The 19,612-nt window shown below is 36.5% G+C and overlaps 3 protein-coding genes across 3 annotated transcripts; 2 read left to right on the forward strand and 1 right to left on the reverse strand.

Moving 5' to 3' along the window:
* Window positions 1-356: 356 nt before the first annotated feature.
* LOC145796596 (uncharacterized) lies at window positions 357-3,955 on the forward strand. Its single transcript, XM_082881805.1, has 5 exons — window positions 357-474; window positions 1,336-3,215; window positions 3,344-3,427; window positions 3,515-3,580; window positions 3,680-3,955. Exons 2-5 carry the CDS (start codon window positions 2,688-2,690, stop codon window positions 3,881-3,883), a joined length of 882 nt encoding a protein of 293 aa, XP_082737931.1. The 5' UTR covers window positions 357-474; window positions 1,336-2,687; the 3' UTR covers window positions 3,884-3,955.
* LOC114258101 (protein FAR1-RELATED SEQUENCE 5-like) lies at window positions 1,357-2,064 on the forward strand. The gene has a single exon (XM_028197954.2). The coding sequence runs from the start codon at window positions 1,357-1,359 to the stop codon at window positions 2,062-2,064; it is 708 nt and encodes a 235-aa protein (XP_028053755.2).
* Window positions 3,956-13,827: 9,872 nt separating the features above from the next.
* On the reverse strand, window positions 13,828-15,596 carry LOC114273759 (lysM domain receptor-like kinase 3). Its single transcript, XM_028215574.2, has one exon. The coding sequence runs from the start codon at window positions 15,260-15,262 to the stop codon at window positions 13,988-13,990; it is 1,275 nt and encodes a 424-aa protein (XP_028071375.2). The 5' UTR covers window positions 15,263-15,596; the 3' UTR covers window positions 13,828-13,987.
* Between the last annotated feature and the right edge of the window lie 4,016 nt (window positions 15,597-19,612).

Below are 19,612 nucleotides of genomic sequence, written 5' to 3' on the forward strand. Positions count from 1 at the left end.
TCTAGATAGTCTCGGAGTACCATGTGGTATTTGATTATGAGGTACTCCTAATATATGAGGAACTACAAAATATACTAGATGAGTCATTCATTATCTCACACCCACCTAATAAAGGTGCATCAGTATTGTCTCACCTATAAAGTTTTTCACTATGTTATTGATTGAGAATAATACATACACCCTATCACATAATATTCTGAAACTATTAACAATTCCGTTATAGGGCCCGAAAGACCCAACGGCTCGAATGGCTCAAAATGGTTTTCCGTCGAAATTTTGATGCACGCGGAGCTCACGTGTTCTGCACAAAGTGATGAAGAAAAATGAAACAAAAAACAGAAACAAGAAAGGAGAGAAGGGAGAGAAAGAGAGAGGTTGCGACCACGACGACGACCGACCTGGTGTTCACTGACGGGCGTCGCTGACCACCGTCCACCGCTGTTCGGAATCTCCATTTTGTATCTGTGCATGTAGGTAAGTAATTTGAGATGCATTTGTCTCTTACTCATAAACAAAACGAACAGATGAACTGTAGGAACGAGATTGAACATCTCGTTATTGATTGAACATTGATCTTTGGTCAACATTTCGTTTCTAAGATGCATTTTTATTTTGCTAACATTGATCTGTGGTCAACATTTTGTAAGACACAGATTGAACATCTCATTATTGATCTGTGTATGTGAAAAAAAAAAAAAAAAAAAAAAAAATTGGTTGTTCTGGAAGCAAGCCCTCTGTTAAACATTTCCATGGTAGTGATGCATGCCAATTGTTTGATGAAAGTCCGCATAGAGAAATTGCCCTGATTTTTTATGTGTTGGTTGATGAAAGTCCTGATGCTAATCTGTGTAATTAAAATCTTGAAAGTCGTGATTTTTTATGTGTTGGTTGAGAAATTATGTTTGAAACTAATTTTGTCATTTAGATCATCTCATTTATCCTGAGAGTCCTAATCATTTATCCAGACACAGATCAATAACTAATGTGTTGAATTATCCTGAAAGTCCTAATCAGTCCTAATCATTAATTCATTTATCATTTATCCAGTCCTAATCATTAATTCATTAATCATTTATCCAGTCCTAATCATTAATTCATTTATCCTGAAAGTCCTAATCACTGTTCTTAATTTACCTAATCAACTCATCACTGAGATCATCTCAGTGTAAGAATTAATCTCAGTGTTGAATTAATCTCAGTGTGTTGAATTAATCAACTCATTACTCATTACTGAGATCAATGTGTTGAATTAATCTCAGTGTTGAATACATCTTAGTTGGAAAAATTGAAATGCACATACATGCACTTACACTTTAGTTTCTATTTGGTTTGAAGCTACACGAACTACATGCTTCAATGGACATTGATTCAACCAATCCTTCATTGAATGGGAGTGAGGAAGTTGAAGAGGCAGAAAACAATCCGTCATTAAATGAGATTGGTGAAGTTGAAGAACCTAAGAAGGGCATGTGTTTTAGCTCAAAGCAAGAAGTATATTCGTTTTATGCAAAATATGCGAAGCACCTCGGATTTGCTGTAGCTTATAGAACACAGAATATTGGACAAGATGGGGAAGTAAATTACTTTGGAATTGAATGTACTCGGGCACGCAAGAGAACAAAACGATCAGAAGTACACCCTCTCGAACCATCTTTGTCATCATTCATTGAGTGTAAAGCAAAGGTTAGAGCAACTCTACAAACTGATGGAAGATTTAAGTTGACCACAGTTGTGCTTGAACATACGCATGACTTGATTCCTAGTGACTCACGACATTTTGCAATGAATAAGAGAATTCTTACCTCTGTGAAGAGAAGACTAGAAATAAACGATGAAGCAGGGATAGGGGTGGCTAGAAATTTTCATTCTATAGTTATTGAAGCAGGGGGGTATGAGGCATTAACATTTGATGAACAAGATGCATGGAATCACATTCAGAGTATGAGAAGATTGAGGCTTGGGGTAGGAGATGCTGAATCAGTTGCACTTTATTTTCATAGGATGCAACAAAAAAATTCGAACTTCTATTATGCAATTGACCTCGATGAAGATGGTTGCATGTGAAACTTGTTTTGGGCAGATGCAAGGAGTAGGGAAACTTATAAAGCATTTGGGGATGTGGTTTCATTTGACACAACTTATCTGACAAACAAATATGATATGCCATTTGCTCCGTTTGTAGGAGTTAATCACCATGGGCAGTCAATTTTTCTTGGTTGTGGGCTATTTTCTAATGAGAACACTGAAAAATTTGTGTGGCTATTCAGAGAATGGTTAAGTTGCATGTCTGACGTTCCTCCAAAAGCTATAATAACAGACCAGTGCAAAGCTATGCAAAATGCCATTGAAGTTGTCTTTCCAAAAGCTCGACATCGTTGGTGCTTATGGCATATCATGAAGAAAATTCCTGAGAAATTAAGAGGATATGCCTAATATGAATCCATCAAGCTTGCTTTGCAAACGTTAAGAAAGAGATGAAAGCAGACTTTAAATCTCGAAACAAATTGTATGATTTCTTAACGGTATATGAGTTTGAGAAGCAATTTCATGCAGCCTACACGAATGCAAAATTTAAAGAAGTGCAAGTAGAATTGAAATGACTATTGTATTGTCGTGCGAATCTTGTCAAAGAGGAGGGAGCAATTTGTACTTATCATGTGAAGGGGGCAGTTCTTGTGGGTGAGAAAATGAAGACTGTGGAATTTGTTGTGTACCTTAATACAACTGAATGTGAATTGCATTGTATGTGTCGGTGGTTTGAGTTTAGGGGCATTATGTGTGCCCATGCAATTACTGTGCTACTTGAGAGGTGTATATATCAGGTGCCACATAAATACATTGTATTAAGATGGAGTAAAGATATCGAAAGAGGGTACACATGCATTCCAACCACATACACTAAAGCTGGGGTTGTTCTTAATGCAAAGTTGCATGACAAATACCACAAGATGTTGGATGAAATCATAAAAATTGCTGCCAACGATGATGGTAAACACGAAGTGCTTGATCTTGGGTTGATAGAAATCAAGGATAGAGTGAGAAAAGATCAATCGGGTAGTGCGAGTCATGCACAACCTTCTACTAGTAACGTGCCACCTTCTACTAGTTCGTTGAGAAGTCCGTCTGCTCGTAGTACTACAAAAGCAAGCATGTCTCGCAAGATGCTTAGTCCAATGGTTGCTCGCCGAAGAGGACGTCCATGTACCAAACGGAAGGTTAGCAAAGTGGATGCAATAGTGAATCGGTTAAAGGAAAGAATAAGTTTTTTTGTTGTGTGTGACATGGAAATTGTTGAATGTATTTAAGATAAATTATTCACCTATGTGTCTGTGTCTTACTATAGGGACGCACGGTTCCTCAATCTAAGCCTCGGAAGTTAAATTTTCCTGGTACAAATGATATGCAATACAATACTTATCATGACCCGGTATGTATTTGAATTTTTATGTTGTTGGTTGTTTTTTATTTAAATGTCTTTTTATGTATAATGAAATTGTGTTGCTATGATCATAAGGTGACGCAAACTGCATCTTACTATTTTCCTTGCATGGATGGCACGCAACAGAGTATGTATGTACCGGTATGTGGTCAATGTTTAAACTAAAATATTTGTTCTTGTTTTAATTGATATATATGTTGAATGGACAATATTTGTAAAGTGTACTTGTTTATTGAATAGGCACAGTTTAGTCAAACGCAAACGGTGGACAATATTGGAGGCACATCTCAAACTCAATTAGGAATGGTGAACAACATCAGCAGTCAAAGTTTGACAATCGCTTCAAATGTTCACTTCCATGTAGATGCAGATCCAAATGTCCCCTTTTTTTTTAGTTTCGCATTGTACTTTAATGCTAATATTTTATCACCTATTTCGAGATGATGGCAAATTGTCTGTTGAATGGGCCAGATTACGGTTCAGATTATGTCTATGAATGTGACTGAATGGGCCACATTTTGGTTCAGATTATGCTCAGCTTGTATGTCTATGAATCTACGTGAATGCTCCAGGTTATGGTTCAGATTATGTCTATGAATGTGACTGAATGGGCCACATTTTGAATGCTCAAATGTACGTCTTTCATTTCCATTCTCATTGGTTCGTACAATATGCATGGAAGTGGTTCTTCCACAATAACAGAATCTTGGCTTTAATCTTATGTTCCTATTATTAGTAGAAGATGAAGCCATTTTTTTATCTGCATAAAAAATACCAATACATTAATGTTTCACTTTTACTAGGCTCATAGTCCAAAGAGCCCCAACACAATACAATCACAATGACCAACTTTACAGATTTTCCAAAACTGTCGAGTCATGTAACTTGAATAACTACCAAAAGTTCCAGCTTACTTTTGTCAATGGTTTTAGGTCTTTACCAGAAAACAATAGACTTCAAGTTGTGACATCTACTGTGCACTGTTGGAATATCTTTAACAGTCCCATGTCTGAATAATCTGGCTATGAACATGCCTTCCTATCATTTTTGGAACTATGTTATCATAGTGGTTTCACTTGCAACATTTCTTCTATGGCTATTGCTAACTAGTGCCCCGGGGGTATTATTTAATTTTGAGATTTGTGTAAAAACTGCTTTGAAAATAGTGAAAAAGTTATAGAAGCTTTTAAATTCAATGACAAGTGTTTTGAAATTAGTGAAAAATGTCATGTGTTATTAATTTTTGTCCTTTTCTTGTGTCCCCATGGGGGCCTTGTCAGGGACTTGTACAATTCTCTAATCTTATGCTTTAACATGATGATTATAGCCTTGAAATTGATCAACACAATTTTTTGATGTGAATAAACATAATGATCAACAATTATTTGTATGAATTTGCAATAATGCACCACTTACACTACTCATTTGCATATATTATGCTGCAGCAATTTTATATGATAGGAAGGGATAAGAGTAGAACATAATGGAAAGTGTTAAAGATTGATAGGTCAGAGCCTTCTGAGCTAAATATTCGTGAAGATTCTACCACCTAGACAGAGAGTGAAGCTGTGACCTGTTGAGAAGGATACATGAGGGAAACAGGTCCACTGGGGGACTTAAATTTGTCACTACTTGTTACGGAATTGTTGGTATGTGAACTCTTTAATTGCAAACTTTGTTCCTAAAGAAGCTCATGTGTCTCCATTATAATATTAATTGTGGTTCATTGTTTTTTTAGGGTTCATTAAATTTCTGGGTCCTTACTACATGCTGCTTATCACAAAAAGAAGGCAGATTGCTGCAATTTGTGGCCATAACATATATGCTGTCTCTAAGAGTGAGATGATTCCCCTTCCAAATTCTACTGTCTATGGCAACATGGCTAGTGCCAAGAATGAAAACAGGTAATTGTCCATTCTACTGGGTATATGTCTTCTTCATAAATGACTATTTTATGTTTTATACCAGTTTCAATTTTTTCTTCCTGATTTTTTTGTTGTACTTTTTTTCAATCAATATACACAAAATACGATTACCTTGTGTATTTCAATCAATATACAGATGAGTATACAGAAATTTTTCAATCAATATATTTCAATCATAAGTCATCACAGATGTGTGTGTCAAGCAAAACCAATCAAATGTATACAGAGAGTAACAGATTCAAATGCAAATCTCAAACCCTAACACATCAGAAATTCAAGCCAAATCCCAAACCCCAACACAAATTTCAAGCAAAATCCAAACCCAAACACGCTCCAATCGACTAATTTCTACAAAAAAATTGAAGCCAAACATAAACCCTAACATGGCTCGATTTCAGGTTTATCTCAATCGTTCTTCGTACTACTTCAACAGACAGGTGAGAGAGGCGAGACTGAAGAGATAGCAAGGTGTCACGACCCAAACCCGGCCCTATGGGTTTAGCACCGTAACCGGCCAGTAATCCGAGATTACCAAAGGCCTGCAGAACAGTAGTACAGTAAAACAGAGTACAGGGCCTGGCGGAAGCCAATACGGTAAATGAATAGTGTCCATTGAGCTGTGTCAGTCTGTATGCCAAAAAGATTTTTCATGCATTCACATATACAAACAGTACAGTCTATACAGAATTTACAGTCACACAGTACAGGGACCTAATCCCTTGATAACAGTACAGTAAACATTCAGTCTATACAGAACAGTAAGACAGTACAGAAGGGGGAATTGTAAAACACCCCTAAGCCTTAACGGTTAGGCTCGGAACCTCGCAGTGAGGCATAAAGGCTGGCTTGACAAAACTGGTGTCTAACCCTGACGCTCCTAGCCGCGGTCCGGTGCCTGAACACCTACATATATATATGAGCAGTGAGCTAAAGCCCAGTGAATAACATAAAGCGTAAAGGTGTTTAGAATGAATGTCCTTACAGTAATGAAAACAGTTCATTTCAATCAGTATTTCAGTTGCTCAGTACAGTAAACAGTCATATGTGGTACATCCATTAGCATAACAGTAACAGTAGGTCTTAAAAGACCGAACAGTAATGATGGCCATCAGTCAGTAACAGTAGTGGTTCCACAAGGGAATCGACAGAGATCTCTGTAACAGTAACAGTCAGTAACAGTAGTTGCTAAGGATGCCACAATACAGTTCAGAATAGAGGACATTCATTCATTTAATTAACAGTAACAGTTCAGAAAGCAGTACAGTTCAATTGTTCAGAAGATAATCATTTTGAACATATCTTTACACAGTTGTTACTCACAGAGTTTGGGCTACAGTATGCTAGAGCGTGTCTCCCCAGTCGCCAACCCTACACAGTTAACAGATTGAACACACACTAAGCTACACAGCTGGGAAAGATCATAATTTAATCCCTAATGCCTCGGTGTGCTCTACATCTATATCCTCAAGAAGATGCCTTAAACTAGGTCTAAGAATGCCTAGAATGGGATGAGGATGCAAAGATGTGATCAGAAAACAGTCTCGAAGTTTTCAGAAAAACAGAGTCCCGCTCGAGCGCACGTTTCCCCGCTCGAGCGGACATGCAACAAAGGTACACGCTCGAGCGTAAACTTTCCCGCTCGAGCGTACTGTAAAAGTACTGGATGGGTGAAATCTCCGCTCGACGCCCGCTCGAGCTTGAGACATGACTCCGCTCGAGCGCCCAATCCTCCGCTCGAGCGGACTGTAAAACAGTGCAGAGAGATGCTGGATGCTCGGATTCCACGCTCGAGCGCCACTTTCCACGTTCGAGCGGAAGTGCAAAATCTGGAAAACCCAGATTGCACCTCCAAGCCCCAACTCACACTCAAATGCATCAAAACCAATCCTCTTGGGCCCATTTTCTGGAAAACATTTATAAACACAGTATAACATGGTTCAAAGCTCAATTTTGAGAAATCAAAGCCCAAGGGTGTTTAATTCAAGCTCAATTTCAAATCATTTTCAAGAACAATCTTCAAACATGACATGCATGATCTTAAATCATTTTCAAAGCTTCAAAACATGCTCTAATGAGCCAATTGTTTCACAAACATAATGAAAACATGGACTACTCTTAAAACATGGGCATGCATGTGACAATTTGCCATGAATTCAACTCAAAATCCAACAATACTAACATGCATGAAACAATTAAGCTTCAATTCAACAACAATGAACCAATTCATGACTTAGTTCTACAATGAAGCATGAATCATGCCATGCAAGAACAACTCAAGGACACTATTAAGATGATGAATGATCTACCTTAGGTGTAGAATTAGAAGTGAGGGAGCTCAAATAGGCAGATACACTTCAGTTTCAAGCAATTCTTCAAGTTGACTAAGCCAAACCCCCAAGAACAATTCTATTCTCTCCCTCTCTCCCTCAAGGTCGGCAAGAACAAGAAGAAGGCTGAGGAAAATGTTTTTGGCTCAAGTATAGTGAGCTCAAGGTGTAGAGGTAGTGGCCCACTCAAGGGCAAAACGGTAATTAAGTCCAACTCTTTAATTAGCTTGTTTTAATCTAATTTAATCATACCTAACAGCTTTCAGACAATTATACCATAAAATCACATTAATTCTAAGGATCATAGAACACTAACCAATTCCCGGTTCGGCCGCCGATAAGGCCTTCAATTAGCAGTTTAAACATAAAACACGAACAGATCAAATAATCAATCAAACAGATAGAATACAAATTAACATACACACTCAGTCAATTCAGTTTCAGTTTTCAATCAGTCAGTTCAGTACTTTAACCAGTCCAGTTATCAGTCATAATCAGTTCAGTTTAACGGTAATCGATGTTTATCGGTACTCAATCAGTCATAAATCGGTAAACAGTATGAGGGTTGTTACACAAGGGGCGAGACTGAAGAGACACTAGCGAGAGAGAGGCGAGAGTGAATGAGAGGGAGGGATGAGGCGAGAGAGGTGAGAGGCGTGGGTCAAGAAAAGCAAGAAAAAGAAAAAAAAAACGAAACCCAAAACGACGTCATTTTGAGTTTCGAGCCAACGACTTTCGAGCCCTCAAACATTTTTGAAGTACTAAATAATTACCCCCTTTGAGTTATTGTCTTTATTACTTTGCACAATTATTTCTCAAATCATTTGTATGAAGGATTGTTGTGCCCTAGCTTTGATTGCCAAGTGTTCGCATAGAAACACCTGGAAGAAGTCGTGCATTAACTACCGGGTTTTCTATTGGCAAAACAGGGACAGTGGTAGTGCTTTTAAATAGTCCTATTGGGACCCCCAGGGGTGACCCCCGGCACCCCACCTCCACGTGGGGGGCAACAAGGGAAAGACCAAAAAAATAAAAAATATGGACTAATAAAAAAACCGTGAGGATGGTGGGTCACCCCACTCCTAGGAATGGCAACGGGGCTGGGCGGGGCGAGGCGGGGCGGGGCCCGGGATTGCCCTCTCCGTCCCCGATCCCCGACAGTATGAAATTCCCCGTCCCCGGCCCCGATCCCCGGTAGGGAACCCATCACTCCCCCCACCTCCGCCCCCGACGAGGATTGGGCTTTCCCGACCCCGAAAAACCCCCGACCGTGAGACATACACACACACAGACACACACACACACACACACAAACACATAAACACACACACACACACACAGGCATCTGCAGAGACATACACACACACACAGAGACACACACACACACATCTGCAGATTTGAGTAGTCATCATCATCACACACAAGCGCACACATCTGCGGATCTGAGTCATCGTCATCGTCATCGTCATCATCACACACACAAACACACAAACAGATTCAAACGGGGACTTAAGATCACAGATCTAGAAAATGAGATTGACGATGGAGAGACTTGAGATCGATGATGGAGAAAATGAGATCCGAGGTTTTTGTCCTAAGTCGATGTCGTCATCTATAGATCGGAGTCTGGACTAGCGGTGGTGGTGGTGTCGATGACTAGTGTGCGATCAGTGGCTAAAGGGGAGAGATGAGAGAGAAAACGAGGTGTGTGTGTGTGAGAAAGAGAGAGAGAGAGAGAAGAGAGTCGGTGACGGTGACTGTGTCGCCGTGAGTGAGTGAGTGAGTGAGTGAGAGAGAGAAGAACGAGAGAGTGAGAGAGTTGAGAGAGAGAATGAGAGTTGAGAGAGTGAGTCAGTGAGAGACTTGAAAGAGTCAAAGAATGAGTGATATATATATATATATAATATACAACTAAACACAGGCGGGGATTTTTCGGAGAATTTCGGGACGGGGCGGGGTCGGGGCCGGAGGACCTATCACCGTCCCCGACCCAAAAATTATCGGGGATGTATTTTTTAATACCAGCCCTGGCCCTATGAGAAATAATTTTCGAAAAAAAACTTATTTATCGGGACGGGGCGGTCTGATCCCCGTCGGGCCAGGTTTATATTGTCATTCCTACCCACTCCACTAGGAGTCTCAGCCAATTTTCTTGATTTTTTTTATTGTTTTTGGTACAGAACTCTTGTTGTAAGGTTTGGCTAGTACCCTTTTTATTATTATTATTATTATTATTATTATCAGTGGTTTGGCTCTTACTTTGGAAAGCTACTTGGTGTAAAGCTATTAAAGAATAAATTGAAGACACTCAATGAAGAGCCTCGGGTAGTGGATACACGCTATGTGAAAGCCAAACTACTACAATCTTCATTTTCTCTCTCTCTCTCTCTCTCTCTCTCTCTCTCTTCGTTTATCTCGTAATAATATATTGAATTCATTCTCACATATCACATGTCTACTGCTAAAATTCCAACCAAATCCATCTTATAATAATTAATCTAGTTAGGGTTGGACTTTAGGCTTATTTTAAAAAAATAGTTAAAAGTTAGTTTTTTTAAAATATTTTTTAAAAACAATATGTAAAAATATATAAGAGATGATATGATTCAAAATAAATAAAAAATTGACTTTTAAAACTTTTCAAATGGCTCTTTTCAACAACCCAAATGTCTTATAGCAATTCTGTATCATGAAAAAACTTTTATGAAAATAATTATGAAAGTTTTGTGACTCTTAAATTACATTTAAAATAAAACATCATACCTTAATTAAGATAATTCAAAAATTATAAATCTTTTATAATTATTATCATAAAAAAAAAAATTGGTAATCGCTGACTTTTGTGAACTTATATCCCAACACTCATCCGAAACATTTATTAAAAAATTTAATAAATCTTTTAGGATGGACAACACCATGTTGTTATGAGATTTGTGGGCCCTCATCGTCGACCTCAAAACTGTATTCTGTTTTTCTTTTTCTTTAAAAACAAAATCATCAAATCCAAATCAAAATTGGTTTTAATTTTTTGAAAACAGTTTTTAAAAATTTTTATTTTTTTATTTTTTGTTTTTTAATATTTTTAATGAAAATTTTTAAATATTTTAAATAATTATTTTAATTGTTAAACACACCTAATATAAATACACTTAAAAAGTATAATATCTATGAAAAAAATTTTTAAAAAATACATTAAATATCAAAAAATACAAAAAAATACAAAAATTTAATACATTTTTAAAATTTTTTTGTATTTATTAATTTTTTAAAATATCTTTTCACAAATATTTTATCATTTAAATACATCTAAGTAAAGTGCATCTAAAAAAAACATAAATAAAAAAATATTCACTACTTAGATATATTTAAAAAAATATAAATAAATAAATTATTTAAAATTTAAAAAATATTCACTTAAAAAAAATATAAAAAAAAACTTAATTTTCAAAAAAGTAAAACTAAACAATTCCAAAAGAAATTTGAGGAAAAATAGGTATAGCGATCCCGATTTTTCCTTTCGTGCTTAACTGTAATCCGGATTCGGTTTCGTAAGGGTACTGTTGTCTTATCCTCTTTCTATCCCTTACTCTTTGTGTTCGAGCTTTGGGTTGTGTTGGGCAAGTTGGGAATAAGTTGGTTGTGTTTTAAAACGTAAAATCTTTGCCCAGTTCTTGGTCTCTCCGCTCGAGCGGCGCTTTTGACGCTCGAGTGGGACTCTGTTGTTGCTTGTCCACTCGAGCGGGGGTGTTGGCGCTCAAGCGGGAAAATCACCCATCCAGTTTTTTGTCTGCAATGGTAGACGCTCGAGCGGGGGATTGGACGCTCGAGCGGAAGTTTGTGTCTAACGCTCAAGCGGGGAGTTTGACGCTCGAGCGGGAACCATGTCTGTAAAAGTTCTGGGAGCGTGCATCCGCCGCTCGAGCGAGAGATTGGACGCTCGAGCGGGGATCTATGAGTGACATTCGAGCGGGTATTTTGCCGCTTGAGCGGGGCGACTTTTATATAAAGCCGAGATCCGACCTTTTTGTTCACTTTTCAACATCCTTTCTCTCTCTTACTTTTCCAAAAAGTTATTTTGAGAGTTCCTCTCACTAAAACCCTAACTTCTCTCTTAGGATTGATCTAGTAGGAGTTGTTTTCTCACCTTGGGCCTTTACAAAAGTTATGTTGATCGTCGAGGGCTATCTTTTAATCTGAAAATTTTGGGATTTGAAGCATTTCCGTTTCTTCATCTTCTTCGTTGAGCCCCATCATTCGAGGTAGGGATAACCTACTCCATCTTATGAGCTTTGTCTTTGAATTTTAGCATTTTGATTTGTTGGGGGTTGTTGGGTAATTTTGAGAAAGTTTGGGCCTTTGTGTAATTTTACAAAAGTTGGGGTTTTAAAATATATAAACCCATATGCATGTTTGGCATAGAGAAATGAGATTAATGTTGGGACATTGATGGAAATTGAACCTTAGGGTTGTTTGTGAATTATGGTAATTTGCCCTAATTGGCTTAATTAATTACTGCATATAATTAATTGAAGAGAACGAGGAATTGAATTGAGAATGTTGAAATTGGGAATATATGGGACTAAAGAGTGTAGTCGAATCTTTTATTGCTCATCTAGTTGAAATGTTGATATATTATCCACTTGTACATTTATTTCCTGCTTAGAAATAATTGCTTGGGGCTACCGGTGGATGGTAGTGTTGATTGTTGTAGACAATGCATGATGATTAGGCAAACTAAAACTAATCAATTGAATGTGTCATAGAGTATGACGGTTGATAGAATATATTAACTTTATGTGTTGGTTGATTGTGCATATGGCCAATGTGTTTATATGCATTATGTGTAGACAGTTGATAGAATACATTAATTCTATGTATTGATTGATTGTGTATAGGACCCTTGTGTTTATATGCATTATGTGTAGAGGAGGAGGTGAGGGATGTACTCCGCAGTTTAGGGGAAGATGGGAGATGTACCTCTAAACCGGATAGGATTGGAGGAGATGAGGGATGAACTCCGTAGACACAGCTCATATGCTTGTCTAGAGAAGTGAAGATACAGCTCATAGGCTTATCTTTGAGAAGTGTAGATACAGCTCATATGCTTGTCTAGTGAAGTGTTGATACAGCTCATATGCTTATCTATTGGAATGTTAATACAGCTCATATGCTTATCTGTTGTAGTATTGATATAGCTCATATGCTTATCTGTTGAAGTGTTGATACAGCTCATATGCTTATCTATTGGAATGTTGATACAGCTCATATGCTTATCTGTTGTAGTATTGATATAACTCATATGCTTATCTGTTGTAGTATTGATATAGCTCATATGCTTATCTGTTGAAGTATTGATATAGCTCATATGCTTATCTGTTGTAATAGTGATATAGCTCATATGCTTATCTATTGAAAAGTTTGTTTGATTTGACATAGCACTAAAATGTATATCATCATCGTTTGCGAAGTATGGAAGTAGTTTATGTGTTATTGATACAACATCAAAATGTGTATCCACTTTGGATTTCGAAAGTGTTCTAGTGATGAACTATAATCTCATCAAATGTTTTGACCAGAGTACTGAGCCTTGTTTTCAAACTCAAAGTTGAATAAAAAAAATGGAAAGTGAATTGTAACATAGACTTGGCTGTCATGGAATTGTAATAAGATGTAAATGGAAGTGTAAGTATTGACCATCTATCAGTTGCTAATCTTTTAGGCATTGTTCATAGTCGGTTTAGTATACTTCTACTGGGCTGTGGCTCACCCTATATGAGAACATCAATTTCAGGTACAGGTAGCATGCCACCTCTGAGGACATAGCTTGGGAGGCTAGAGACAGACATACTTTTGTTGCCTTATTCTTTCTTGATTGTATTACATATAGATTCAAGCCAAGGGCTTAACGTGTAATTGAGTTAGTACTCTCTTTTGTAACCAAGTGTTAACTTGGAAAGCTGTAAGCCCGTAGGGCATTTGCTTTTGTTGTTAACATGTAATACTTTTGTAATGAAATACTCTGATAAATTGAAGAATGTGGATTTTTTTATATATATAAATGCATGTTTATATTGATGGATTTAATATTATTATTTTGAATGCGTTACAATAGGTCAATCAAAAAAAGTATTCACACTTTACCATTAATCTCTAATGTTGAGAGTATATAAAAATGGTAGAAAATGTTTAAAATAAATGTACAAAACTGAATAAAATCATAAATATAATCACTCATCTCATCTATGTAGTCTCAATTGCAAAAATGGCGAGCTGTGAAGAAAACAAAAACTTTGACGTCAGCGTGGGCCGAGAGAGACGCTGAAGTCGGTTGGGGAGCTCATCTTCCCAGCCCAATTATTCGATTCCAAATAGAGTTTCGAGATCCGACCCGCAACCTGCCCCATATCCGGCCTCATCTTAGGATCTTCCTCCACACAATCCAGCCCCACCCGTGCCATCTTCTCGGCCACCTCCATCGGGTACGAATCCTTCAACCTCTTGTCCACCCACCTCCTCAACACTCCTCCGCCACCTTCCACCGCCTTTCTCGCCGTCTCAATCACCGATATCCTCTCGTAACCACCGCTCTCATCGTCAATTTTGTATTTGAGAGCTTCTTGACCTGACAGTATCTCCAAAATCACCACTCCAAACGCGAACACGTCCGATTTCTGAGTCGATACACCGGTGGACTGAAATTCCGGCGACATGTAACCTCTCGTGCCTTCGAATTTCAACACTCGACTGTCCGATCTCTTCAATCTCGACGATTTCGATATCACTTCTTGTTGTTCTTCTTCTTCTTCTTCCTCCGCGATCTCGCCGCAAAGCTCCGAGGTGCCGAAATGGCAGATTTTGGCGTTTAACGATGGTTCTGTGACGATAATGCTTGAACTCTTGATATGATTGTGTACGAAACTCGAACTCAATCCTGTTGAATGGTGAATATAATCGAGACCGTGAGCCAGATCGGTCGCTATCAGCATTCGAGACATCCAATTCGAAAGTACAGTAAAATTAGGGTTTTTAGGGTTTCGAAGACAATTCGCAAGGTTAGCACCATGAACATAGTCATAAACAAGGTAAATATAATTTCCAGAGACAGAAGCGCCGCGAAGTTTGATCAAGCTGGAGTGGTGGCTCTTGCAGATCAAGGAAAGGCGTTGGCGTAGCTTCTCGGTGTCGATGGAGCGGCGGAACTTCCTCTGGAAGACAACGACGTCGTTGCCGCGAATCTGACACCGCCAGGAAGAGGAAGAAGAAGAGGCAGAGAATTTGTAGTCGAGGAAATTGTTAGTGGCGGAGCAAATTAGAGAGAAGTCGTAAATGTGAGCGTTCTCTGGCAAAGATTCTCGGAGGGTGAACAGTGAATTGCGGCTGGAAGTTGAAGATTGCCATGAGTCCTTGTAACTGGTATAGTTGGCGCTAGTGGTCGGGGAAGGATCGCCTGAAGATTTCTGAGAGGATCGATAGGCTTCGGAGCTTTTTCTGGGAGATGATCTTGAGATTCGAGAGGTGGTAGTGGAGTTGTTGGGCTCGATCACGTCCGTGCTCTTCTTGGTCTTACACATGGACTAGAGGAGACAGAGAAACACTCAAAAATTAGGGATTTGTTTTGTGATCGAATTGAATTTAGACATGATTGATAGATAGATACTATGGGGAAGACTGAGATTCGAGGTGGTGTGGTGGCGATGCGGCGTAGAGAGGTGTACATCAGCGGAGGGTGAATTGGCTGGAGTTTGGACCGAGAGCGAGAGAGAGAGAGAGAGTCTCTATTCTATTGTCGTCAGGTCAGGTCGTCTTCGTCGCTTGCGATGTTGCCCCGTAAACCATGGCAAAACAGAACAGAACTAGAACTAGAACTAGAACACAATTAACTTATTCCCCAAAACGACTTGCACGACATGATATATCGGCACTTTGGTTAGAAGTGCAATTTGGGCAAGCTCAATCCGAATCACTCGAAATCAACTTGATTTCTTTTAGAGTTTGGATAAAATATTTTTAAATTTAGTATGAACTTGGATAAATTTTTAAAAATTTGAATTAAATTTGAACGGATTTGAGAAAGATATCAAATAACTCAAACAACTCGAAACCCGAATTATATATATATATATAAAAATTATTAGTCATTACATGATATTAAAGTAATTTAAATCATATTTAATATATATTATATATTATATATACAAATAGTATAAAATCTTATTTTTTTTATGTTCACTCATAAATTGTAAAGATTACAATAGCGGTATCTCTCTTATATTATATAAATTATTTGTTTTGATAATATTAATGATTTTCTAAATAAAAAAAAATGTAAATAGAGTCCAAGTTTAATAATTTAATAATGTAGCTAAATAAAAAAAACCTGAAATTGATTTACAATTCAGACAACTCGGGTTTAACTCAGGTCAGGCTTGGACAGGCAACATCGAGTTACAATTCGGGCTTGGGCAGATCTCAGCACAACTTGAGCTGGGCTTGAACAACCTCCCAAACTGACCAAACTCGCCCGAGTTGCACCCGTACTTTAGACTCCTTTGTCGATCTTTAATTTTAATCAAAAAATAATAATAATTTAAAAATTATTATAAATTATCATATTATTTTTTTATTTTTCTATATATTTTTTTATAAAAAATTAAAAAATTAATAAAATAGCATAAAAAGATAAAATAAGTAAAATAAAATAAAATAAAATAAAATATCACATCTAAATTATAATTATTTTATTTTTTCTTTAAAAAAAATCCAAAAAAAATTTAAATAAAACTAATTTAGCCAAGTTAAAAGTTAAAAAGTAATACTAAAAAAAGATCTTCCCAAGTTCAAACCTAAATGAAAACAACAATGCTACATAAAAAGAATACAGAAAAAAAAATTATCAAATCTTTTACCAAATGTCATATAGGTGTGAGTCTCACACTTATATGAGACATTTAATAAAATTCTTCATAAAAATGTTGGGATCTTAGCATTTTTCAAATGCAAAATTATACAATCACTCGTAATATTTTATTAACCTAATTTAAATGAATAAAAATAAAATAAAATATGGTGAAATATCAATAAATCTTAAATAGTGATTTTATGAACTATTTGGTCCTCTATTTTTTCTTATGGATCCAAAAGTCTCATTCTAATATGAATTACATAAAGAATCATTATGAATTTTTTCATAATGTTGAAATTATTAAACTTGATTTAATAAAAAAAAGAAATTATTAAACGCAACACTTCAAAAAAACTACCTAGTATACTTTTTCCAAACGTAACATTTTAAAAACGTAATACTCTAATATAGCACACTAAAAAACTTATTGTTGTACTTTTTCTAAACGTAACACTCCAATCAATGTAACGCTAAAAAACTCCTTAGTAAACTTTTCTCAAATCTAACAACATAACATTCTAAAAAAACTTCTTAGTATACTTTTTTCAAACGTAATACTCTAATGTAACATACTAAAAAACTCTTTAGTGTATTTTTTTTTTCAAACGTAACAATATAGTATTTTAAAAAACTCTTTGGTGTATTTTTTTCAAATGTAATACTCTAATCAATGTAACATACAAAAACTCCTTACTGTACTTTTGCCAAACGTAACACTCTAATGTAACACTTCAATGTAACACCAGAAAACCACATTGACAGAAATGTAAATTTTCACACTCAACAGCCAACACTTCAGCCACCAATTCTTCTAAAATGAATACTCACACCTCACTTTTCCATTCTCATCCCAAAAATGAAAAAAAAAAAAAATTAGAAAAATAATTCATAAAAAGTATTCACTTAAACTCAAATGATACCAAATCAAATAAATATAACTTTTCAAAACAAAAAGACTAATTGGTTCATAAAAAACTCTTAGAATTAAATGGTTCAATATTTCTTCATATGGGTTTATAGATAAATTTTCCAAGTAGTCCAAGAAATAACAAAACAAACCGAGCCAAAATATATAATAATAGAATTTTCCTTTCTAGATTATAATTTTAAATATGCATAAATACCTACAGTTGCTTGTAAATTAATTTATCTTGGACTTTTGAATTGGGTTGCCTACAATTGCTTTTAAATTACGTCATGTAAGGTTAGGAATTGGGGGCAAAGGTCATGATCATGGGACAACTATCCATATATATGTTTGGTTTGTGTTCCAAAAAAAATATTTAGATTTTTTTAAAAAAATAGAAATGAATTTGATAAAAATAAATATCAAAAATATAATTTTAAATCTTTTAATATAAAAATGATAAATATTTTTAATTTTTTTTACCAAATTGGTATTGGAGTGGAGATGGCTGTGGCTTCAACACTGCTAATAGTGGTTTCGGTGTAAAGGTGATGGAAGTGATGGTGACAATAGTAGTGTTATAGCTAGGGGTGTAAATTTGTCCCACCCCACCCCCCGGGTCCGAGCCCTAGCCCAGGCTGGCCCATGTCGGACCTCATGGGCTCCAGCCAAAATTCGGGCCGAGCCGATCCACGGGTCAGAAAATTAAACCCAGTCCCAAGCCATGGAGTATTCGAGCCTTGGGTCGGGCCTGGACTCGGGCTTGGGCAAGCCTAAACAAAGTTTTTTGTTTTTTTTATTTTTTCTATCAAAATTTTATTATTTTTCACTAAAAAAATGGGCCTTGGACGGGACGGGTCGAACTTCAAAATGGCCCAGGCCCTAGCCTAAGGTCTCGGGTTAGGCTCATGCCCAGGCCCGAGCCCAAACGAGCCTAAACGGGTTGGGCCCACCACGAGCTGTGGGCAGGCTTCAGGCTGTCTATGGGCCACAAACCATTTTTACACTCTTAGTTGTAGCATTGGTAAATCAAAATATTTTTTATCTTTTAAAAATGAAAATATTTTTTACCTAAATAAATTTTCATTTTCTATTATACCAAATATCAAAAGATACACAATATTTCCTGCAAAACAAAAGAAGCGTTAAATAAAACACCCACAAACTTGATATGTAACATCCCAAAATAATTAACGTTAACCCATTACATAACAGTGCTACATTTGATTAACAATCTCAAACATTCCATTCATTATTTCTTTGATGATTACAAAATGTGACATGCAATATATATTTACAAAGTTTAGTTTCTAAATCTATAGCATATGGCAGGGATACAAGAGTAAAAAGGAAAATAAAACTAAATAAGGAAATGCCCTTTTGGCTACAACTTTTTAAGACTGTACTTGGTTATAACAAAATGAGTTTAAAATTAATACAAATAAGGCTTGAAGTTTAAACAAAATAATTACATCAAAACAAAACCAAAAAGAAGCCTTAAACTCCAAGTCCTCCCAAGTTATGTCATTGAGGGAGGCATATCATCAACATCTGAAAGTTATTTTTCACATAGGGTGAGCCAAAACTTAATAGAGATACTCTAACATAATATATGAATCTTAACAAAATTATATGGTAAATGCACATGCATGCCATTTCCAAACATTCCTCGTTTTCCATCTCAAATCCGTGCAATGCCAGATTATATGTCAATTCATGAAAATAATCCTTTTATATAGAAAATAGGACAGTGGATACAAAACACTGGGAATCTCTGGGTACGTGTCTGCCAGTAGGTTACACAGGCACTACCAAAGCTATTTTACCGGTACAAACTGGAAGGCTCGACACCTAACCACGCAGGTTTTTAGACTTTCACCAAGGACACACAGACCAACATCATAACCAAAACCATATCCCCTAACCAGATTCACCAAGATATTCACTTATTTTTTCAAAAATCAATACATTTGTAATATTTAATGTATAATGATGCACAATGCACAATGGATGAAAAATTAGTTTCAATTCAACCTAATTCTCATGCAATGTCTACAACAATCAAGATTATCCTCCATCGATAGCCCAAAACTGGTGTTTCTATACAATAGA

Source organism: Camellia sinensis, chromosome 8 (assembly GCF_055761805.1).
Source record: "Camellia sinensis isolate YWXY chromosome 8, ASM5576180v1, whole genome shotgun sequence".
NCBI lineage: Eukaryota > Viridiplantae > Streptophyta > Magnoliopsida > Ericales > Theaceae > Camellia > Camellia sinensis.